Source organism: Penicillium coprophilum (assembly GCF_028826855.1).
Source record: "Penicillium coprophilum strain IBT 35676 chromosome Unknown utg000002l_segment0_segment1, whole genome shotgun sequence".
NCBI classification, from domain to species: Eukaryota; Fungi; Ascomycota; class Eurotiomycetes; order Eurotiales; family Aspergillaceae; genus Penicillium; species Penicillium coprophilum.
Window position 1 is genome coordinate 5930359 of NW_026622722.1, and position 23800 is coordinate 5954158.

Consider the following 23800-nt stretch of genomic DNA (forward strand, 5'->3'; position numbering starts at 1 on the left):
CAGGTCTTTTATGTCGGAGGGATAGGGGGAGAGGTGACAAAACAGTGTATTAGGGCGCTAGGCCGGGAACGGCAAAACTAACCCGAAGTAATTCACAGGTCCCAATATTACAACATACACATGTATATAGTTGATTGCAATACAGTGCAGCTTCGAGCTAAATTTGATGAATAAAACGTGTTTCTATTGTGTGAATGGGGTTTATCCTCTGGGCGCTCTTCGTATCTCCGAAATAGCACGTCGCCGGTAATCGGACTCTGCAAACAAGGCCTCGATCAGGTCAATCACCTCCTCAGCAGAGAACTCTAAGCCCAACTCTCCTTCGAGCCAAAGAAATTTGATATCTGCGAGGGAGCTCTCCAGAATATTGATCATGTACTGGAAACGGAGCCAGCTTGGAACGTAGACGGCAGTTACGGGCAATGCCTCGGCACCACCATCTGTCTCGGGCATGAAGAGGTCCTCCAATTTTGAGAGTTGGTTACAGAAGGATACCAGTTGCCGCGACTGATCCTCCGATATATCACCCAAATCTTCGATGTCAATGACCACCTTGTTGATCACGGTAGACAGGAGAGATCCCACTGATTGGAGCAACGCGGAATGAGACAGTATGGGCTGCCATTCCTTGTAAACATCGCGAATCCGGTCAACGGTTGCGCCAACAGAATTCTCACAGTCTGTCTGGAATGGCTGCATAGAGCATTGTCCAAATCCCTGGGCTCCGTCAAGCAGATCTGTGACGATCGTGCGCTGGGTCTGCATCTCTTTGCTATACGCAAGTTTGCCAAATTTCTCCAAAGCTTCAACATCGGGCTGAAGTCTGGAGAGATCATGTTCCTCGGCCAGTTTCCGAATTTCGTCAGCAAGGTAGAGACTATCATTATAAAGGTACATCTGCCCCGAAGTAAGCTTCAGCGAGTAGAATGTGGATGATGTAGCTTTAAACATCGCCAGGATCAAGGTTGGCAGTGCAAGAAGACCAGCGCCAGAAGAAGCGACGCGAGAATTGGCATGACTGATATTTAGTTAGCCTGATGCCACACGAAGAAGAGGAATCCGAAAAAAGGCATAATAAAGATGGCATGACTTACGCAGGCTGCAAAATATTCTTTGAGTCGGTGATTTGTTGCTGAACGACCCCAAGAACAGACTGGGGGATATCGGTGATTGTGAAAACTTCCTTCAGGGTGACCTCTTTTGATGAGACAGATCCAGTTGCATCTTTCTTGTCGATTTGTTTTGTCGCTGCTGTGTTCTGGGGCTGCGGGGGCTCATTATCTACTTTATGGTCATCTTCATCCTCGTCGCCCCAGCCCCAGGCATCATCAGCATCATCGTCTTCTGTAGAAGCTGCCGCGTCTGGTTTGGCCTGATCAGGAGTCTCTTCAGTCTCCTCCTCCTCAAGACCCCACGCACTAACGTCTTCCTCTTCCTCTTCCTCGGGCTTGGTTGTTCCTGCTTTCTTAGGCTCATCTTCTTTATCGTCATCCCAGTCCGCATCCCAGTCATCATTGCCTTCGTTCTCCAATAGATCACCCTCCGCCTGAGAGACCTTTTCCTTTTCAATTCGTTCGACCTGTTTTGTTGTTCCTTGACTGGCGGCAAGGACTTTGCGAACGCTATCGAGCGAGTCGACTCTACGTCGAGTCAACCACAGGCGTGGAGCTTGATTGACCCACGAGACGAGTTCCTCTTGGCCAGTCCAACCCCAAGAATCTATCTTCTTTGCGAACTGCAAAACATGGTCCAGAACGTTCTCAAACTCAGCGAGGCCATCTAGATCCGTCGGGATAGCAGGTGACAGCCACTCGGAGATCGCCTTCGAGGAAATAGTCACAATGAACGTTTCAGAGAAACTTGCGGACACCGATGGCGGTAGATTCTGTCGCAGGTAGCCCAAAACACTGGAAAGGCGATCCAAGATCTCCAGTGCAGTTGTTTTTGAGGCCTCGGGCTCAATGCGAATGCTAGTCTCCGTCACCACCACACCATGACTGGTCCTATCAGGGCGAGGTAGCAAGATCGGATTTACGATCGCAGACATGAGATCTTTTTGTAGTTTCTCGTTGGCAGATGTAAGTATATTCAGTCTGGCCAGCGACGTAATAGTGCTTTCAAGAGAATCTGTATCTGCATCTGCCCTGGAAACGTGGAATTCGCCTTGTTGTCGGTCAACTTTCAATTGATCAGCCCAGCGTGAGCGAAGCGCCTCGACAATCTCCAATCGCAGTGATGATACCTCGTCTGAGAGTATACCCATCACATTTGTATTGGTAAAGAAGGCATCCTTTCCAACAGCTGCGTCGGTAGACTCCAATTGTTCAATCGCGACAGTGATCTGGCCATTTCTGAGGGCAGCTCGCCCCGCTTCGAGCTGCTGGCATAGACGGTGCACCTCCTCTAAGGTACCGGCTACGGCCTGATTGAAGGCAATCTCCGTCTCGACCAACGCGACCTTTGCCCTCGCATCTTCAACCTTCGCCTGCAGGGGTTCAGTATGTTCATGCTGAGCGACTATTTCTCGTGCAGTCACTCTTGAGCGTTCTATGTCGGCATGAAGTTGCTTCGCTTGAATAATCCAGTCATCGGCATCGAAGGTGGTGTTCTCGCGACTCAAGGAGCTAATCTCATTCTAATCAAGCAAAGCATCGCTGGTCAGTAATCATTGGCGAGCATATATGTGCACTGGATATCCCGTACCTCTACCTGCTCACGCGCCTTTGATATAAGCTCGAGTTCCCTGGCGAGAGCAGCTGCCGGAAATTTACCAGCAACTACATTCTCCTCGGGATACGTGCCCTCGGTGACGAAGCCTAGCACGGCTTGACACAGCTCCTCAGAATTCCCTGGCATGATGCCAACTTTTCCAGCTGATAATAAAGCACAAATTATCAGCGGATACAAGCCTTGTAGCTTGGAAAGTAGAGGGACACGTAAAGGGAGTGTTGAGCTATAACCCGTGACTTTGGGCGTCACCGCCCCCACGTGGTGTATACTGTATGTTTATAGAGCTCTAAATTCAAGAAATTTCAATACTATAAATCCTTTGAATTGGATGCGAACGATTCGAAATCTAATCTTTCTCTTCTTTGTTATATAAATTCTTTCAGTTGTCCGCTTTGTAAGGGAAACGGGAAATTCTCCCCCAACATTGAAAACTCCGGGTCCAACACACTTTTGGAGACATCTTAGACTCACCGTGTCTCGTATTCTCCCAAGTCTAAGTCGGACAAGAACGTGTTCTCTGTAAGTCAATGTGAATTACAGTCTCAGTTATTATTGTCTATGGAGGGGTATCGACGACCTTCTATCCTCAAATCTCTGCTCGCCACCCCACCTATGTCATTTATGCTTGGCCATATGTCGCATGTCTGCTGGGTGCTTCCTGAAAAAGACATGATTAGGAAAAGATACACTTGTTGCTGCTTTGTTTTGCGTTTTCTCCAGACTCAACTCGGGGTAAACATTCTTCTCTCGTCCGAGTTGTGATGGTCGTACTTGTTATCAGACTATTCCTCATCTTGAAATTACGAACTCACGATTTTTGCCAAAATTCAATCAAGGGAGACGAATTGCTAACGAAAACCATCAGACTGTCAAGCTTACGGCGAAGTATCTTCACTGGGTCTGCCCCATTGATCAATATGTCGCCCTCGGTGCAGAACAGTCACTTCAAACTGCTCCAGCAGTTCAAACCTGATTACTCACCGAGCGAGTTCACTCAGTATGAATCACAACGCACCGGGATGAGAGTAGTCGTTATCGACCAGCCAGGTCCCAAAGTGAATGGTTATTTTGTGCTTGCCACCGAGATTCACGACGATTCGGGTGCCCCTCACACTCTGGAGCACTTGTGCTTCATGGGTTCACGTAATTACCGCTACAAGGGCTTCTTGGACAAGCTGGCTACCCGCGTGTACTCCAGCACCAATGCCTGGACGGCAACTGATCACACTGCCTACACGCTCGATACCGCAGGCTGGGAAGGCTTTGCTCGTATCCTACCAGTCTACCTGGAGCATGTGATTGCTCCTACTCTGACTGACGAAGGCTGTTATACTGAGGTCCACCACGTCGACGGCTCTGGAAATGATGCCGGTGTCGTGTATTCCGAGATGCAGGGTGTACAGAACAATGCCGCTGAGCTGATCGACCTGGCAGCCCGGAGATTGACCTACCCACCTGGTGTGGGCTTCCGCTATGAGACGGGAGGTATGATGGAACAACTTCGTGTCTTGCCTGCGGAACGAATTCGCGAGTTCCACCGAGAGATGTATCAGCCCAAAAATCTGTGCCTGATCCTCACCGGAGAAGTCGACCAAAAAAACATGCTAGAAATCTTGGACGAGTTCGAAGACACCATCTTGGATGTCATTCCTAGCCCAGATGCACCATTCAAGAGACCCTGGGTGGATTCCAAGCAGGCTCCCTACCTGGAGAAGTCCGTGACTCAGAAGGTTGAGTTCCCCGAGGAGGATGAATCATTTGGTGAAATCGAAATTCGATTTATGGGACCCGACTGCACTGATCCCATCTTATGTAAGATTCAAACCCGCAACATTCGAGATGAAATACTTACGGTATCATAGCTGGGGCTCTCAATGTGACACTTTTGTACCTGGCTGGTTCATCTGCAGCTCTGCTAGAGAACATCATTGTTGAGAAAGAACAGCTCGCCAGTGCCGTTTACTATGCAACCGAGGACCACCCTAGCATGGAAGTTCGTTTCACGTTGACTAGTGTGGAAACAGAGAAGCTAGAGAGCGTTGAAAAGAGATTCTTTGAGATCCTTCAAGATGCCATGGCCAAGGAATTGGATCTGAAGTACTTGAAAGAGTGCATCGCCCGACAGCGCCGAACCTGGAAGTTCTCGACTGAGTCTTCTGCCTCTTCATTCGCAGAGTACGTTATCTCTGATTTCCTATTCGGAAAGCGTGATGGCTCGACCTTGATGGACGTCGCATCTCTCAAGGAATATGATGTCCTTGAGACCTGGTCCGAGGACCAGTGGCGCGCTTTCATTAAGAAATGGATCTCAGATGCGCCCCACGTCACTATCTTGGGTATCCCATCCCAGAAAATGTCCGCCTCACTGAAAAAGGACGAGGAGGACCGGGCCGCTGCGCAGAAGGAGCGTCTCGGCGAGAAGGGCCTGAAGGAGCTTGCCGACAAACTCGAAAGGGCCAAGGCAGAGAACGACAAGGAGATTCCGCAGGAATTACTCGAAAAATTCGCTATCCCCGGAACTGAGTCAATTCACTTCATGGAGACCAGCACAGCTCGTTCGGGTGCTGCTTTGAAGGCTGGACGCCCCGACAACAAGATCCAATCCCTTGTCGATGCCGACAAGTCTGATCAGTCCCTTTTCATTCACTTCGAGCATATCCCTAGTAGCTTTGTCCAGCTATCAGTTCTCATCTCTGCTGATTCCGTCCCCGTCCAGTTGCGTCCATTGTTGTCCATCTACACCGAGGCGTTCTTTAACATTCCGGTGCAACGCGATGGCAAGACAATTGACTTTGAGCAGGTCGTGGTTGAATTAGAGAGAGACACTGTCGGATATTCGATGGAGACTGCTCGTGGTCTTGGAAACTCGGAGATGCTCCGCATCTCTTTCCAGGTTGAGCTGGAGAAGTATACTCATGCCGTCGCCTGGCTGCAAGAGCTTTGCTGGGAGTCCGTCTTCGACGTGGAGAGACTCCGGGCTATCAACTCCCGTCTGTTGGCCGACGTGCCCGACTCCAAGCGCAGTGGTGACGACATGCTTGCTGCTGTACATGTGATGGTTCACTACGCAGATGAGTCGATCACCCGTGCTCGTTCCACCTTGGTGAAGGCTCGCTACTTGAAGCGTGTCAAGCGTCTGCTTGCTGAGAAGCCGGAGGAAATTGTGAGCCGCATGGAGGAGATCCGCAAATCTCTCTTCAAGCCTGACAACGTGCGCGTCATTGTCATTGCCGACCTTGAGAAACTCCAGAACCCAGTCTCGGCTTGGAAGCCCTTTGCTGAGACCCTGGGTACCAGCACTGAGTTAATTCCCATCACTGACCGACGATCCCGGCTGAGCGATGCTGGCAAGAACATTGGCGGCAAGTCTTACATTGTCCCCATGCCGACTGTCGACTCGTCTTTCGCCTACGCCACCGCCCGTGGTCTGGACTCGTACGATTCCCCGGATCTGCCCGCATTACTGGTCGCGATTTCGTACATGAACGCTGTCGAGGGTCCTCTCTGGGTTGCAGTCCGCGGTACTGGTCTGGCATACGGTACTAACTTCAGTTACAACATCGACACAGGCTTTGTCAACTTCGATGTGTACCGGTCCCCGAATGCCCACAAGGCGTTCGAGTCTAGCAAGCAGATTGTTGAGAATTATCTGTCTGGTGCTACGCCTTTCGATCCTTTGATGCTGGAGGGTGCTATCAGCAGCATTGTGGTCAACTACGCCAATGAGCAGATGACTGCCGCGAATGCTGCCCAGGGCAGTTTCATCCGCCAGGTCATTCGCAACTTGCCCAGCGACTATAAGGAGAAGATGCTCAAGAATGTTCGCGCTATCACCACTGACCAGATCAAGGGTGCTCTACGTGATATCATCCTGCCGTTGTTTGACCCGAAGACTGCAAACATGGTCATCACCTGCGCAACTGTATTGGAAGATGTGAGTTGTTCCCCGGTCTTCACTGCCGATATGGATTGCTAACTTTTGATTACGAATAGACCATCAAGCAAGGCTTTGAATCTTCCGGCTTTACTCCCACAGTCCAGCCTCTAAAGGAATTCGAGGATGACTATGGTCTGAAAGTTGGTGACGAGGAAGAAGATGAGGACGATGATGAAGATGATGAAGATGAGGACTCTGAGACTGGATCGGAGTATAGCGAGGATGAAAGTGACGACGAGTGATACGTCTGATGAACAATCCATACATGGGTAGCGAGGAGGATCACGTAGATGGAACTGTAGTGTCGAGAGACTACATATCTTAGACAGTGATGAAACTACTCTATTACTTGCTGCAAACAAGCTGCAACTCAGTAGAAACCGGAATCTCGAGTGAAACAAAACAAAGCTGAAAATTTTGCACTATAAATATAGTCACACACATCCTCAGGAGAGTTAAATATGGTACACGCCAGACAAGACCCGCCAACAACCGTCTTGTCTGAACCCGGATCCAATCTTGAAAACCGTGATAGTCCCAAGTATGGATAAATCGGTAATTGACCCCTGATTCCTTTCCACCATCACTATGACACGATATGGATTGCAATCAATCCAAACCACACTGGTCCTCTATGGTATAAATCCCGACATTTTCCACGCCAATTCCCGAATAATTGAAGGGTCAGGCCCGAAACGAATAAAACTACCAACTCAACTCCTTCCGGCCCTTAAGGGTTCTCCGGATAAGAGTCTTGCGGCCATTCCTGTCCTTCTTGCGCGCCAAGTATCCATGGCGGCGCTTTTGAACCCGTCGTGATGGGCGGAATGTCACACGACGCACACCTAGGGAGGCACTTGCGGAGAATGAGCGGGACTGCGAGGGTGCCTTCTGGGAGCGGAGTGATGACAGAGGTGAGAAGGCGGAAGCGGTTGCGGTTGTGATTGGCGAGGAGAGGCGGGCGCCGAGTGTTCGCGATGGTTGGAAGCGAGTTGGGGTTGAGAGGAGGGAGAAGGATCGGGATGAGAGCATTGTGGAGGGTGTGCTTAGCTGTTGCGGGACTTGGGCGAATCTATTTCCGGTGGAGTAAAGTGTTAGCTGTTTGGTTGGTTTCGAGGTTGGGAAGGTTGCTAGTTTGGGGGGGTTGCGTACCTGTTCATTGGAGTTCGCATGGCCGATGTGGTGGCCCGGAAGGTTGAGGGCATGGCCCTGGCGCGGAGGCAGAACATTTTAAGGACCCTGACTGTGTTTGGAGGGCGGTTGAGGCGGGATTGAGGAGCTTTCTAGAGTTGGAGATCGAGCGAGGCCTGGTGGACAAGACGCGGCGTCGGAAGACAGAAAATTAAGCGCGGAGCCGCTGGCACGGACCCGCCTAGAGATGTATGTCTACAATTATGTACGATATTTTTCTTGGGATATATAGTGGATGAAAATGGATTAATTTTCAGTGTGTGACTATCATTTACACCTTATAACTATCATATAGCTATGTTTTTAGCAGTCAATAAAGATCAAACTATAGTTACAGCGCATCCCGTTAAGAAGACATACCCGATTGGGACTAGCGTCACCGAACTTTTTTGATCTCGAGATGCGAAATGCTCAACGTCGCCCGTGCAACTTTCCGTCCTGCTCGCCAGTCTCACTGAACTTGAGAGAAACTGCCTTCCCAGCTCTGTATATCCCACACCGAGCGAATCAAGTCCATAATCGCCCTCACCCGCCACCTTTATCTTTAAAAAACCACCCTATATCCCCGACGAAGAATACCAATTCCACCGAAATGGCAACTCAAGGTCCCCAGGCCCTCCCCCCAGTCACAGTGCAAAGCACACAGACAATCAGCCAGTCTGCAGCGCAGGAATTCCTAGCCGCCTACCTGGACCGCGCCGCGACAGACCCATCGTTGCAACCCAACGCCAGCATCAGCGAGCACGGCCCCGTCTCCCGGACGACCGCCGCAGCGCCGAACTTGATCCTGCACAACCTGAAGCGCGTGCAAGCGGGTCTAGCTGGCGAGCTCCTCGGTCGAGATTTGACTGTCGCGAAGCAGAACCCCGGAGAGGACTATCTGGATGTTGCTGCGGGGATTGCGCAGACCAACAAGCACGAACAGCTGGACGAGAGTGATGATATTGTTATGAATGACGCTGAGTTCGGCGTAGAGGCTGAGGCTTTTGCGAATCAGGAGGCTGGTATTGATAAGGAGGAGCGCAAGCGGAAGAAGAAGGAGAGACGGTTGGCCGAGAAGAAGGGTAAGGCCAAGGCCAAGGCTGAGGCTGAGGAATCCGATTGAGTGTGGTGTGGGTTTATATTTGGTTGTGGGCGTTGCTGCATTGGGTCGGAGTCTCTTTTCTTTCATTCGTTCTATTGCTCTATTACTCTGGGCTGGGTTGGGTTTTGGACGTACAAAAAAAGTACTGCTCGCATGTCATGTCTGGACAAAAAGTGTCATTTAGAGTTTAGACGGATTGCTACAATCCAATCAATACATAATGGAATCTTTCCAAGCCTCGCTTTTGCTTCTCGAGATTGGTACCTGGTACCCCAATATGTCACTAATACAAAAAAAAGGTCATAGCAATATCATATGAAAATCGCCAGCACAACAAGAATCCGATTTACAGCTCACGGTCCGCGGCCTTGGCGGGCTTTTCGCTGTCCTCCTCCTTGCTGCTGGTGACTTTGCCGCCCTTCCAGCCAAGCGCAGCGAGACGCTCGGTGAGAATCGGGTGGGAGTAGTGGTAGCTAGCGTAGATTGGATCGGCATCCATGGTGCTCAGGTTCTGAATCTGGAGTTTCAGGAGCGAGGAAGCAAGCTTGTCAGAGTAACCAAGGTTCTGGGCAAATGCATCTGTGTGATAGTTTTAGTAAAAGTGAATATATAGGGGATATATCGAAACGGAACATACCAGCCTCAAATTCGAACTTCCGGCTGAGGATGTTCATGAGGAGCTTCACAACAGCATCCATAGGAGCCAGGGCATCGGAGAAGAGCAAGAAACCGATCATGATAGGCTGTTCATTCACGAATCCAAATGATTGGTACAGCGACTTGTTGTTGACAAAGACAGAGAAGAGAGCGAAAATGTAGAACATGTGGGCCTAGATTACAGAGTTAGTGATCATTCACCAGAAGGGAAACTGAGCAGATTCGTACCTGGGCAATGCCGAAAAGTTTGGTGGTGTGGCTGAGGCTCCAGTGGCCAAGCTCATGGCCCAGCACAGCAACGACCTCCTCAGGCTCAGTCTTCTCAATCAAAGTATCGTAGATGACAATGTGCTTCTTCCATGGTAGACCGTAGAAGTAGGCATTGCTGTGGGCACTACGCTTGCTGCCATCAATGACGTGCAGCTCAGAGAGAGGGAAGTTGAGTCTCTTGGCCAGGTTCTCGACACCGGTTTTGAGTTCGCCGGGCTGAAGAGGTGATAGCTTGTTGAACAGAGGCAGAATCGCAATGGGGTAGATAGTAATGGCGAAGACCTGGAGGAAGACACCGAAGAGCCAGAGGTAGTAGTAGAACGAGGTGTCGAACTTCTGAACAATCTTAAGAATGGCAGTGATAATGGGAGTCCCCAGGACAATTCCAAGCATCTGACCCTTGAGCATATCCGTAACCCAAAGCTTGACCGTCTGCTTGTTGAAACCGAACTTCTCCTCGAGCACAAACGTGTTGTAGTACGAGATGGGTAGCGAGAGGATAGTGCTTAGAATGTTGAAACCGAAGAAGAATACCAATGTTTGACAGATTTCACCTTGGAACCGACCGGGGAGGTACCGAGCCAGCAGTAGACCGCTGAGGCCCCAGATCTTGGGGAGGACATCGCCGTAGATGAATGCAAGGTTTTGGATTTGACCGTAAAGACCGGAGACGAAGCTGAACTTCGCCTTTGCGCGACCGTATGCCTGTAATGATATTCCAATCAGCATCTGTGAATAGTATGATTTCGTCATCAACGAGTTCATACCTGGCTCTGGTCAAAGACCTCCTGGGTAACCTCTCCTGCGAGGACCTGTGGAGGCTTCGTCCGTTGCAAAAACTTGTATTGCCGAAGTGAGAGGAACCCTTCAAGAACAAACTGGCCCAGTGAAAAGCCCACAAGCACGTTCTTCCATGGGAAGAGCGGGCGATCGAGCAAGCGCGCCAATTGCTGGAGGGAAGCAGTCATTAGCGACATGTCCACGGGGATAGGCAACTTCACCATGTAAACATGATGGGATTCCATTCACTTCAACTTACCTCGAGGATATACATTATTGGAATCGCGCAACTAGGCGAAGAAAGGGGATGTTGCTCAAGGCAGAAGATGCTACTTTGTTATTATCGGCAGCCTTAGTCAGATTCCATGCATGATCTCGGGACTATGGGGCCTAACGCAACATCAACCTCAGGAATTACGCCTATTAATTAACTGGCGTCTTGTTTATTTTCCTATGAATATCTAAGGTATGAGGCAAGGAATTAATTGGAGTTTACTAGGTCTTGTCTACTAACATTTGACTGTAAAGGACTTGTGCTAATGCCATTGCTGAAGTCTTTAGGAGCCCTGTAGAGGTCGAACAAGACAACACTCGAAGAATCGAATATCATCTGTCAAAATCTTAGCATCATTAGGGCCTTCCATCTAATTTTCACAGAAAAATACCCGGTGGCTTGGAGCACATAGTCATTCCTCTGCGGGGTGATAGTACTCATAACTCCCGTGGGCGTAGAATATATACATCTAGCACGCGGAGCATCTATTGTGAGCATGTACTTGCAGAAGATTTACATATTTTTTATCAGACGAACAGCCCAGTATGATTAAACATGCGGAAGCTCTTAAATTTTGCTGGGCCTAGTTTCCCTGCATTTTTGACCACAGACCTGTATATCTACATAAGATCCGATGATGCAGACAAAAAATAAGCAATGAACACGAAACCTCTTGGAAACAACTCCCTTGTACGATGGAAATAAAAAGCACATATCTTATTTGCCGACTTCACCTGCATCCCGTTCGTCGTCCGTCCCTCAGATCAAACCCTACCATGCAGTCGCAGACCACTGGTCGCTGACATGCAAGAAGAGGTAAAGCGACCAAGGTGGCGACGATACAGGATGTCCTCTCCATCTTCTCTATTCAGCCCGGGGAATCAGTTAAATCACGTCTTTAATCTTCCGACCCGTCATGACCATAAACTTTTTTGCAATCATAGATCGCAAGACTCGTGTTCGAGGGTAGGTGGGGCTGAGACTGTTGTCCGGGGATATAGCAAGATTTATGTGCAAATCAAATTCTCCGACATAACAGACCTCATTCCCCAAGCTCCCTGTTTCGAACTGGGAAATCGTTCAAATGATTGCTTTACTGCTGCACAGGCTCGAGGGTGTTACCACTGCGAATTAAAATAGTCAGCATTTGTCATCAGAAGTAATACCAAACTCGTAGACTTACGCAACAATGTTGGCCCATCCAATCAGACGCCAGTGCTTCTCAATTCTGCGGCTGATGGCGATCTTCTCGCCGACTTCAGTACAGGCAGGGCTGGTCAAGCTGAGCTTGGCAGCATCGGCCTTGACACCGAGGACTTTAGCACCGGTAGCGGTGGAACCGATGTTGACCATCAGGACTTCGTTCTTAGCAAGTTTGGCGACCTTGGCTTGCTTTCCGTCGGCGGTCTTGACACCGAGGAGGCGGCGGAGCAGGAAGTAGTTGACCTCAATCTCAGTGTAGATAGCGGGAAGACGGCCACGGTGACCGAGAACGAAACCGACGAGACGATCGGCACGGCAAAGCGTGGGATCGACACGGGTACCGACACCGATCAAACCACCAGGCACGGCAAACTTGAGATCATTGTGCTCAGCGAAGAGAGACACAATACGGGAGAAAATGGGACGGCACTGAATCTTGCCCTGCTCGTCCTTGGTGACGAGACCCGGACGAATCTCGATCTCATCGTTCAGCTTTACGACACCGGTAAGGATGGAACCACCGGCAACACCGCCCTTGAGCTCATCGATCTCGGCACCGGGCTTGTTGACATCGAAGGAACGGATGATCATCATGTGAGGAGTAGCCTCGAAGTTGCGAATAGGGATGGGGATGGTATGAACAAGTGCCTCGTTGACAGCATCGATGTTGTACTTCAATTGCGCTGAAATTGGGATAACGGGCGATCCATCAGCAACGGTACCACGGATGAACTTGAGAATCGACTGATAATGCTCAAGGGCATTATCGCTTCGCATAAGGTCAACTATTGTGTTTTTGATGTCAGTGCTTCTTTTCATTGACAATTTGCAGGAACCATAATTTTACCCTTATTTTGGAGGATGACGATGTGATTGAGCTTCATGATCTCAATGGCAGCTAAGTGCTCCGAGGTCTGGGGTTGGGGACAGGTTTCGTTTCCGGCAATCAGGAGGAGGGCGGCATCCTATCAAAATGATGTTAGTTCATTACTGATATCTTCAAAATTTAACTGCTGCAGTGAGGAGTGAACCTACCATGACCGCGGCTCCTGAAAGCATGGTGCTCATCTGTGCAAAGCTGGTCAGCATCAACTCCAAAAAAAAAAAAAAAAATCGCCCAAGATGCGCAAGAGAACGGATACTAACAAGAATATCGTGACCTATTTAAAGTTAGCAGTGTCGAGGTTTGAACAGAGACGGATTTAGCAAACATACCTGGGCAATCAACGAAACTTTTTTGAGAGATTCAAGGTTAGCTTGTCTTCAACAAAGGGGAGCCTCCGGGGGCATATATTGGGGATTGATGATACCTGACATGACGCTGTATCATAAGTTAGATTAGGACCACTTGAGAAGAAAAGCTCCGAGTTTGGACTTCAGAGGGGAGGTGGTAGGAGTACATACCAGCAAACGGTAACGGCCGTTACATCCTTCACGCTCGCATGGCGGGTCGACTTCCTTCTCACTCTTGAAACTCTTGTAACATGTGGGCCGGGGGCACTCGGGGCTGTCACACTTGTAGATCTTCGCATTAGCATAACCAAGCTTAATGGTGATGTTACGCTCGAGTTCGTTCTTGAAGCGAACGGTCTGAACCTCAGAAATGGCCTTGACGACGGTAGATTTGCCGCTATAGTTATGTAAGTATGCGTGTAGAAAGGAAAGGGTGAGAGAGGATTTCTAACTGAGCGACGTGACCGATCGTGCCTGATAATCCCGTCAGTAAATCAGTTGCGCGGAAAATTGGAATCGAACAAAGGAAGTGCATTTTCGAACATGAAACTTTCAAAAACCCAACAATCACAGATCACATACCGATGTTCTGAGTAGCTTGCCGGGCAATAATCTCAGGCGAAAGAGGCGTCAATGTGGAAAGGTCGAGGGTTTCTGGGTTAGGCTGCTCAGGCAGCTCTGGGCGCTTCGGTTGAGGAGCGTGATCAGCCTTCTTCATAGCTGACTTGAGAGGCTTCTCCTCCTGCTCCAGAGGCTCCTGGTCCTCGATCTCTCCGCGAGCGTTGTGAGCATCGAGTAAAGGTGAGCCGGGCTGGGATCCCTCGTCGGAGAAATCGCCGTTGGAAGCCATAATTGCGAAATAAGTTAGAAAATCAACTCGCGATCTGCGGCGTCGTTGAATGAAAACAGGTGGTCGCACGAGGCTGGTGGTACGGTAGGAGGTGGAAGGTCGATGAAAATTGCTTCCCGCGGGCGATATGATAATGAAAGAATATAGGTGGGGGATTGTGTGTAGTGGAGAGCCGGGCGGTGTCAGGATGGCAACTCTACATTTCTTCTACGTTATAAGGGTTATGGTAAATATACTGGAAATAGATATAATTCAATTGCTGTTGATTTTAGTCAATCCATATAAATTAAATCTTGTATGTTGTGTGTGGTGGTTCATTGTGGATGATTCACTTGTCCTAAGAAAAATCCTTGTCCTCCCAAGGTATACACCATTGGGTGTGCCACACCAGGTCTATAGAGACGATAACATCCTTAAATTATTAAAACTTGGGTTGGAATTTCAGCTTGAATGGAAACATGTCAAAATATATTCATAATTATTTTCTGAGGGTAATAGACTCGATTCTTCTCATACTCATGATACATTGGTTGCCACTGGGGATTTCTATTTGACGGTACAAAGGGTATAACAGTTGAGAGCAATGAGACGTTACTCATCGTCGCTATCACTCGATGACTCCACTTCATCAGAGTCATCTTCAGAGTCTATCAGGGTAGACGGATCCTCCGCAGGCAACATAACGAAGGAAGCCATGCATGTGATGCGGTTACCAGTTTCATTGGTAGTCAAGAGCTTTCCAACCTGAGTGGTATCCTTCTTCTCTTGCTTTGCTGCTGTAACTTCTTTCCCAGCAACCTTCCAAACACGGACGATTCCATCACTGTTGGCGGTGACGACTAAGAAGTCGTTGCGGAATTCCTTTGCTTGACCCTCGAGAGTGAGGATGTCGAAATCCTTGATGCGGCCAGGGAACCCAGCTTGCTTTCCACCGACCTGAGCAACAGGCGTGGCATAGGGAATCGAGCATTCGGTATCATCCTCCGAATCTTTCAGTTCTTTGGTCGAATACAAGATCACTCGGCCATCCTCTGTCGAAACGGCCAAGAAATCTTCTTTTTCATTACCAGTCAAAGGCAACGCAACATACTTCATCTGGTGAAGTTTGCTCCGCGGGCTAGGGATAACTCTACATTTTGGAATCGAATCCTGCACTGATAGTCAGAAATTGAATCAAGTGTATATCGTCCGAACAACTTACGATTCCAAAGACAACTGCACCCCATTCGAAAGCAACAGCGAATTCCTCTCCCTCGGAGTCCCATGCAATGCGTCGACCTTCTCCAGTGCTCCATCTCGACTCCTTGACACCTTGTAGGATCTCCCTGGTGAAGTTCAACACACCAGCTTTTCTGCCGGTCACGAGATTCCACAATCTCATACATTTCTCTCCTCGTCCAACGCTCAGCATCAGTTTCATACTGGGGTGCACTGCAAAGTGGTTCACTCCAGATGGAGCAGCCCCGGGAGGCGCCGTGTCACCACTTGGGCGACCTTGAACTTTTGGGTTTGGGGCTTTGATAGTCGATACGACGGTCCAGTCACGAGTCTTGGAAACAGAGATTGTGTTGTCCTCTCCGGCTGCGAGCAGTTTGGTTCGTGAAGGGAAGCTCAATGAGGTAATACTGGCAGTGTGGTGCAACAAATTTCCTAGCTCACGGTTCCGCGGGTTTTCGAGAATCTTGTTTCCGGCGAAGGTCGGCACAGATGGATAGTCCTCATTCACGGCAGGCGGTGCAGCGGAGATTGAGTACAAATTGATGCGCTCATCTGTACTACCACTGGCCAGCATCACCTTTTGGGCATCGACCGGGTCGGTGGGTTTAGGAATTGGCGACAATGCTAAACAACGAATTGCAGATCCATGGGCTTCGAATAAGAAAGTATCCATGCATTGGATGGCTGAAGGGTCAGCCTCAGCCTTTGATTTCAGGCTGGAGGCTGGGATTCCGACTGTAAAGCCATGAAGCACCCGCTCATAAGAACCTGTGACCACTTGGATAGTGAGGGCCGCATCGGGAGTCTCTGAGGGAGTCGGGGCGGATTTGGTTATCTTGGGAGGGGTACCAGCCGTCTTTCCCTCCTTGGGGGCATCGGTTCTCTTGCGTTTGACCATGATTTACTCAAATAATGATTGTGGTTTGTATATTGTAGATGTGAAAGCTTGAAGGGCGGACAACTTTTTTTCTTGATTTTCTGCCAGTTGTTTATCGGCCGCCTTGATAGGGAACTTATGCCTTGTAGCCTTAGTGCCTTGAGACCCTAAATATATGGTGTCTAGAATTTATGCCTAAGGCCTTACATACGCAAGCGGAGCACTGAATGTCAGAACAATAATACCGTTACCAGTTGATGAGGATTTTTTGAAAACACCTAAGTCTTTCACCATTTTATAGTTCATTAAAGTAGACAATATCCTTACCCTTAATCAAAAAATATTTTTTCCCTTTCAAAGTGAATTCTTATGAAGTCCCAGGTACCTGGTCAAGCCGTGTATTTTTTATAGATGGAGCGAGTAACTGGTTGTACCTAAACCAACATCCTTCCCGTTCTTCCACATTTTTCATACCGCCCTGTAACCTCATTTTCACCCCCTTCGAAAAGATCCTGCTCTAGGTGCTTTTCATCGCCTACCACCTTCCCTCCACCCTTTTCATCTTTTTCGAGCGATTTTTTCCATCTGGATGACCTCGCTCGATCAGTCCCCCTTGTTCCCGCGTTAATCGGATGCTGCGTTCCGAAGCTAGACTCCATGCTCCGTGACGAGCTCCTACGATCTAAAAATGATGAGATCGCGTAAGTATTAATTTTTTTCAGGATGGGAATTCGACCAGAAGACCTAGAAAGTGATGAATTTATCGCTAATTTGGTGGTTAGAAACTGTTTGTCGCGCAGAAAGCGCAAGCTCAGCGAACTGTATTTAGCCACGGTCGGGTTTGGCGCGACCGAGGACGCTCATTACCACCAGAAAGAACAGGCCTTCCTTGACGCCAATGATCTTTCCAAGTAAGTCCAATCGCATTGTCGCTCTAATAATGAGATGTACTTTGCAATTTTTTATTTTTTGGTTTCTAAACTCCCAATACTAATATCTTATTTAGAGGTCGTTATTTCAATGAAGCTACTCTTCCACCGCCAACCCACGCGCGTGCGCGCTCACCAAGTCAAAGTGCAATTTCCAGATCAGAAGCAGCCATCACCAATGCCAAACCTGTCACCACGATCACTCCACCACCAATTGTCGATGTCAGAGCTCCCCATGCGACCGAGCCCCAACAGCATGCTACGCCCGTTCTAGATCGGCCCCGGACTGCGACACCTAATCACCCTCCTACCCCCGTGGATGCAGTCGGAACACGTCAGCCCTCAGTGCCAGCCACCAGCCCCAAGCTGCCAAAGGATCTCAACGTGCCACCTGTCACCGCGCAGTCACTCGCTTCATTGCGCGCCGATCAGAAAAGTAGCGTACCGATAGCGGAAACATCGCTCAGGGTCCACGACCATGACGAAAATCAAGCAAAGACATCTCCCCGTGTGTCAAAGCTGGCTGCGACTGGAGTTCCCTCACTGGAGATTCCCTCCGACTCTCTTCGAAGAAAACACGAAGCACGACCCCCCCTTAGCTTGGGGCCATCCTTACACGAACAACCGCCATCACCCGCCTCCTCCATTGACCCCTACAACAATAATACACCCATTCCAGTTGCCGCATCACCCGACACAAGCCCCGCAGAAGAAGTGACCGAGGATGCCGGGCCAATTGATCACCCAAAACACACACATGACCGATCTGCCCAAGCTCGGTTGAGTTTGGTTCCCTCGACCCCGGACGAGCAATTGCGCCTAGAAGAAGCTCAGTCGAAACCTGAGAAGCCTTTCAATAATGTGATTCCAGGCCTACCTTCATCGAAAGAGGTGATTGTAGAGAGCGTGGACACCGGGGCCGAAACAGATCGCATGGATATCGACCAGGAACCCGCCTCCGTCCCTTCTGAAGCTAAAACACCACAAGAACCTGAGACGACGAAGCGAGAATCGTTTTCGCCCACCGCACAAGCCGAAGCCGCAGATTCAGCTGTTGAGACTCCCACTGCCAAAAAGCTTTCTATCCCACCTACTCAACCTGGCTCAACACAACCCGAGCGCATGACCACTCGAGTATCATCAGGGGCTATACGACACAAGTCTGTTTCCGAGATCCTTGGAGAAACCCCAAAGAGTATCGCTCATGATAGAAGCCAGCCAGCTACCCCGTCTGATCAAGGCTCTCCTGATTCTGTCGCAAGAATGCGCCTCAAGGACCGGAAGGAACGCGAGAAAGAGAGAAGCCGACTTTCGACTGTTGTGTTTCCAAAGCAGCCAGCCCAGCAGGAGAAAGCCGACTCTATGGACCTGACCTACCGAGACACGGATGCGGTCGCCAAGCTGAATGAGGAGCAAGACTATCTTTTCACATTGTTCTTGAACAGAGCGTACGCCCCTCCTCGGGGAACTAATCTCAATACTCTGCTGGCATCCGCGCACAAAACACTAAGTACTAGCAACCACCTGCTTGAGTACCAAGAACAGATGGATTGCCGTACTCTCCGGCGCATCTATGCTCTTCAAAATGCGAATCGATGGCCATTGCGGCAGTTGAAACGCTCTGTTGAACCTCCCCGCCAGGGAACACATTGGGACGTTGTTCTGGACCACATGAAGTGGATGCGAACCGACTTCCGGGAGGAGAGAAAGTGGAAGATTGCCGCTGCGAAGAGTTGTGCCGACTGGTGCGCAGAGTATGTCAACTGCGACGCGGAACATCGGACTCTACTTCGTGTCCAAGCAAAGATTCCAACGTCAAGTCTGGCAGAAAAGGACACCTCTAAAACGGGCCTCAGCCCACCACCCGAAGATGCAGGCGATGAAGTGTTTGGTGCCTGTCATCCCACTCCGGATCTCATCCCATCTGCCGAGGAGGAATCAGTCAGTGATGGGTTCAATGACGAACCTCGACATGACATTCATGACACAGTCGCTCCTGCTGCTATATTCTCCCTGGGATCAGATGAGTTCAACTTCTCAATTGACATGACCCCCGCCGCCGAAAAATTGTTAGATGAACTGCCGATATATGGACCGCTACAAATCGCCCCCGGCACGAGCGCACCGGTGTTCAAAGTCTCCCCTGACACAGTTTGGAAAACGGAACTATTACCAGTGTCCAAATTTGCATCGGCGAAGATTAGCTTCCACGATGACGATCATCCTCGCAAACGGAGCAGATATGACTATTCACAGTACGGCAACGATTCGGATAATCGCATCACCGAATTGGCACCTGAGCAGACAAACGTTGCACTGTTCCGGCCAGAGAACAAGCCTATCCGTGATCGGATTCACCCTGGCCATCAATTCCGGCCTCCGACTGAACATCCGATGCCATCTGTCGGCTTTTTTGAATCACGTTCGTCCTCACAATGGACTTACGCTGAGGATGATGAACTCCGACGCTTGGTTAAGGAATACTCTTACAACTGGTCCCTAATCTCTAGCTGTCTTACCCCGTCATCACTCTTCACCTCTGGCGCTGAGAGACGGACTCCTTGGGAATGTTTCGAGCGATGGGTGGGATTGGAAGGTCTCCCTGCAGATATGTCCAAAACTCAATACTTCCGAGCTTATCACCAAAGGCTTGAGACTGCCCAACGCACTGTTTTGGCCCAGCAACAAGCTGCTCAACAACAGCAGCAACAGCAGCAGCAGCAACAGGGCGCCAACACTCAGCCCCCGGCACCTGTTCGCCGGAGGACCACCCAGCCTCTTCGAGTTGACCGTAGACGATCTTCGAAGCATCTTGCTTTGCTTGATGCGATGCGAAAGCTCGCCAAGAAGCGGGAAACTATGCTTCAGAAGCAGCAGCATGGTATGTCTCATAGGAAAAAAAGGTCACATTGCGTCAAGAACTCCACTGACATTCCTTTTCTTAGCTTCCCACCTTGCTTCGTTACGCAAGGCCAATGAGGCTAACCAACCTAAGCCTCCGATCTCGTCTCCGGCTGAGTTTAGTCGGTTGAAGTACGACAGAGAGATGAAGCTGCAGGAAAGACAGGAACAGTATCGTCAGCAAATGATTGCGCAGCAAAGAGTGAGTGGTATTGACGTCCCTAACGATAGCACTGTGGCTCATCTCCCATATAGGCTAGTCTCGCAGCGCAGCGTTCCGGCCAAGTACCTAACCAGCAGCAAATGATGAACGCGCCGGGGCGTAACAACGCCATGCCGCCCACTTCTAATCCTAGCCTACCAGGTGGGACCCCAAGTGGAATGGCCAACGGCATACCTCCTAATGCGGGTGTCAACCAAGGCCGCCCCATTCCGATGCCGAATATGCCTAATGGTGCACAGCCCAATGGCCAGATGCCCAATGGAATGGCCATGAAGATGATGCCACAAGCTCAAATGCAGCAAACACCAGGAGCACGGCCAGGCCTGCCGATGCAAGCCTCTCCTGATAACACACGCGTGATTCGGGAAGCCAATCGATTGCAGGAGCAGCAGCGTCTTCTACAGTCTCGGCAACAGCAGCCGCACCCTTCTCAGCAGGGCCAACAATTCCACAATCCACACTTTGGGTCACAGGGATCGCCGAACCTGAATATGTCGAACGTTAATGGTACTCCTAATAACCCTGCTATGATGGCTGCCCTCCAGAACCAAGGGGGAATGCAGAGTCCATCGTTCCATGGTGGTACATCACAAGGCGTCTCAACACCATCGCCTCGTATGGGCCAGCCGAACCCTCTTTCGAGCGGCGTTGTGCCCCAAATCAGCACCCTTCAAAGCCAGATTCAACGCACGAACCCGAATATGCCTCCAGAGCAAGTGACCAAGCTAGCCACAGATCGACTCAACCAGTATCAGCAGCAGCAACAGCAGCGCTTGTCCCAACAAGCAGCGATGAATGCTGCTGCGGGTAGCATCAATGCAAATGCCGTTCAGGCTAACTACCAAGTTCCCCACGAGGCTAATTTCCAGACTCCAAATGGCAGTTCTGGCATACAAGTCCCTCAAAACCAAGGGTTCTCCCCAATGATGCGCGTCCCCCAGCCGGGCCAGCAAAATCGTGTTGGCCCGACTAGCTCGCCGGCCTTGAACGGTGCTGCACCCTTACCCAGCCGCAGCGGTACTCCTCAAAATCAGCGTAGCGGCAGTGCCCAAGCGGGTGCTGTTCAAGGTTCCAGCAAGAGCCCGCACGCTCCAGCAGCCCAGACTGCGAGCAGCTAGGAGCTTGCTCAACTTCTTTCCCCCCCCACCTTTACGTTCGTCTGTACATACTTACACCAACCCTTACGCCGATTTATTTTCTACACTTTGTCCTTGACCATCGACTCGGATTCTTGCGCTACACCTACAATTACACGTACTCCATCTGTTGACCTCTACTGCACGCGTGCTTTCTTTTTTTTCTTGGCTTGTTGAAAATGTTCATCATTTACTTGAACTTGATATGCACTGGCTCTTTTTACACCAGTGTTTTGAATGGGCTTGGGCTTGTATCATTGGGAATAGGCGCTGGGGGCGGACGGATTACTCTAGGAATTGATATGAATTGTATGATTAGTTTGGAGTTTGTTTTTCTTCTGTGTGTACTTGTAGACTTCCAATTTAGAAGGTATCTGCCAAATCTGGTGCTTCGCGTGCGGACTACATAGCCATTTTCATTGAACTTTTTGATACTCTAGGTGGTTTCCGAACTGCTTTGTCCTTTTTGACATACCTTGGCTTCCTTCCATACATCAACCACTTGGACACCAGCTGAATCGAATCAAATCCAGTGTCCCCAGTGATAATGGCTGATTTACAGCGCTTTATCTGGTAGGTATCGTCCACGAACTATGAAAGGCTTCGCTCGTATGCATGGCCCTTTAAACCATCTAGCATTGCTCCGCTCGAAGTGGCTTGTATGTCTGGGTATCACTTCTACATCTTGATATGTAAGCATTATTGGTTTCTATTCAGGCTCCGATAGATCACAAGAGGCCCAATATATTACAATCACCCGCTTGTCAGTGGTCACTTGGCAGGCCTCTGACCCATTTCACACCCATTCAAGAGTGCATCGGAATTCCCATCTCCCGCCAGAGTCTTGGTCAGGCGACGAGCCTGCTTGATAAGCCGACCCGGATGGTAAATTATCAATAAAAACATGGTAAAAAACATCAAAAAGGCATCAAAGACATAGATATAGGCCTCCTTAGTGTTGACATCGGTTGTCTGACCGGCTCCAAATTGAATAGTGCGCACCAGGTTACGCAGCATCAATGCAAAGCAAGAAAGGTAAATTGCCCACATGTATCGCTGCCAGTGTAGATGTGGGTTCTCCTTAAGAAACGGAGTAGGCATTTGCCGAAGTCGTCGATGGAGTTTGGCCGCAATCAGAATAAACCAGGCGAAGACAACCAAGGAGAAGATCAAGCCAGCCAAAACGACCTTTTTGCCAATTTTCATCACCTGCTGGTCCCCGGTAACTTGGACACCCGCACCCCCCAATTGTGTACAGAAGCAGAGCACATCGTTCATAACAAAGATAAAGGTGAGCCGCTTGGGACGCATGCTTGAAAGATGTTCAGCGCCGAAGGAGCGGACGATACGGCCGAGGACCATATACACAGTGGCTGCGACAAGAGGTGGTGCGCATAGAATGAGCATCTCCTGCAAGGCCCATGACTTTATTTCGAATCGAGACTGGTGCGACCATGCCCGGCCGTAGTAGCCGAATGTCTCGCCTGGTTTCGTTCATCGTTAGCCCGAATGTTCCTCTCTGATAGAAGGGAATGGGGAATGTCATCATACAAATTCCCCCTAACACCAGTGGAATAAAATAGGCAGCACGGAAGGGAAACATCAACACGATATGGGCAAGGGTTGAAACCCCAAACATTCCCATAAAGGCGTACCCAGCTGTGGCAGATGGCGTATAGGGATAGAACTCTACCCATGGATCAGTTCCATTTTGGCCGGGGTGAAAAACAATATCCATATTATAGATATCAACAAGAGTGTAGTTTGCTCATCGTAAGGAGAAGGGACAGGGACCTATAAATGTCTAAGGCTGTAATATCTAGGGCTATTTCTAGATTCTCAATTAGGGAATTTCTGAACGAATACGCATGAATGTGGGGCATCTCCCCGGTCCACTTTTGGATTATGCTTCTTTCGTCCTATGCTTGTCTTTCCGGCATATTTTTAGAAATACTACTAGGTATCGAGTGAGAAAGAAATGGAAAACCAAGTTTCGTACTCTACTGCTACGTAGTCCAGATCTTAGAACATAATTGCCTAAAGATAGACCCAGAACCAGTGGACTACAAGCTGGGACCGTGGAGTAGTCCAATATTCAACTTGCATCTTAGCTACTTTAGTGGCTCTTAGGTACTTCATTACCCTCAACATACTTGAGTTCCCAATACTTGGACAAACTTAGGGCTGGGGCGAACAGGGAGATCTGATTACGAATACGTCCGAAGTTCCTGATTATGATCAGATCATCCCGGTTGATGCCACCATTCCTTCTTTGCTGGCTATTGCTATAAGCTACTGCCTTGAGAT

General features: G+C 49.5%; 9 protein-coding genes across 9 annotated transcripts; 3 read left to right on the plus strand and 6 right to left on the minus strand.

Annotated features, from left to right (window-relative positions):
* Window positions 1-201: 201 nt before the first annotated feature.
* N7500_004308 (uncharacterized protein) lies at window positions 202-2856 on the minus strand (the record flags this gene model as incomplete). The annotated part of the gene is made up of 3 exons (XM_056675454.1): window positions 202-1018; window positions 1095-2635; window positions 2704-2856. 3 exons carry the CDS (start codon window positions 2854-2856, stop codon window positions 202-204), a joined length of 2511 nt encoding a protein of 836 aa, XP_056535979.1.
* A 791-nt stretch (window positions 2857-3647) lies between these two features.
* N7500_004309 (putative zinc metalloprotease) lies at window positions 3648-6909 on the plus strand (the record flags this gene model as incomplete). The annotated part of the gene is made up of 3 exons (XM_056675455.1): window positions 3648-4542; window positions 4593-6664; window positions 6724-6909. 3 exons carry the CDS (start codon window positions 3648-3650, stop codon window positions 6907-6909), a joined length of 3153 nt encoding a protein of 1050 aa, XP_056535980.1.
* Window positions 6910-7372: 463 nt separating this feature from the next.
* N7500_004310 (mitochondrial 54S ribosomal protein bL34m) lies at window positions 7373-7896 on the minus strand (the record flags this gene model as incomplete). The annotated part of the gene is made up of 2 exons (XM_056675456.1): window positions 7373-7739; window positions 7820-7896. The coding sequence occupies 2 exons, from the start codon at window positions 7894-7896 to the stop codon at window positions 7373-7375; spliced, it is 444 nt and encodes a 147-aa protein (XP_056535981.1).
* A 554-nt stretch (window positions 7897-8450) lies between these two features.
* N7500_004311 (uncharacterized protein) lies at window positions 8451-8963 on the plus strand (the record flags this gene model as incomplete). Its single annotated transcript, XM_056675457.1, has 1 exon — window positions 8451-8963. One exon carries the CDS (start codon window positions 8451-8453, stop codon window positions 8961-8963), a length of 513 nt encoding a protein of 170 aa, XP_056535982.1.
* A 325-nt stretch (window positions 8964-9288) lies between these two features.
* On the minus strand, window positions 9289-10923 carry N7500_004312 (zinc metalloprotease; the record flags this gene model as incomplete). Its single annotated transcript, XM_056675458.1, has 5 exons — window positions 9289-9521; window positions 9580-9772; window positions 9828-10574; window positions 10637-10819; window positions 10909-10923. 5 exons carry the CDS (start codon window positions 10921-10923, stop codon window positions 9289-9291), a joined length of 1371 nt encoding a protein of 456 aa, XP_056535983.1.
* A 1093-nt stretch (window positions 10924-12016) lies between these two features.
* Window positions 12017-14209, minus strand: N7500_004313 (translation initiation factor eIF2 subunit gamma; the record flags this gene model as incomplete). Its single annotated transcript, XM_056675459.1, has 10 exons — window positions 12017-12047; window positions 12107-12911; window positions 12974-13091; window positions 13162-13194; window positions 13273-13286; window positions 13342-13358; window positions 13437-13447; window positions 13531-13756; window positions 13812-13833; window positions 13942-14209. The coding sequence occupies 10 exons, from the start codon at window positions 14207-14209 to the stop codon at window positions 12017-12019; spliced, it is 1545 nt and encodes a 514-aa protein (XP_056535984.1).
* Window positions 14210-14800: 591 nt separating this feature from the next.
* On the minus strand, window positions 14801-16325 carry N7500_004314 (putative 60S ribosome biogenesis protein Mak11; the record flags this gene model as incomplete). Its single annotated transcript, XM_056675460.1, has 2 exons — window positions 14801-15358; window positions 15411-16325. 2 exons carry the CDS (start codon window positions 16323-16325, stop codon window positions 14801-14803), a joined length of 1473 nt encoding a protein of 490 aa, XP_056535985.1.
* Window positions 16326-16961: 636 nt separating this feature from the next.
* Window positions 16962-21475, plus strand: eaf1 (MYB and HSA domain protein; the record flags this gene model as incomplete). The annotated part of the gene is made up of 5 exons (XM_056675461.1): window positions 16962-17005; window positions 17087-17215; window positions 17311-20114; window positions 20179-20336; window positions 20390-21475. The coding sequence occupies 5 exons, from the start codon at window positions 16962-16964 to the stop codon at window positions 21473-21475; spliced, it is 4221 nt and encodes a 1406-aa protein (XP_056535986.1).
* Window positions 21476-22264: 789 nt separating this feature from the next.
* Window positions 22265-23231, minus strand: N7500_004316 (RTA1 domain-containing protein; the record flags this gene model as incomplete). The annotated part of the gene is made up of 2 exons (XM_056675462.1): window positions 22265-22977; window positions 23045-23231. 2 exons carry the CDS (start codon window positions 23229-23231, stop codon window positions 22265-22267), a joined length of 900 nt encoding a protein of 299 aa, XP_056535987.1.
* Between the last annotated feature and the right edge of the window lie 569 nt (window positions 23232-23800).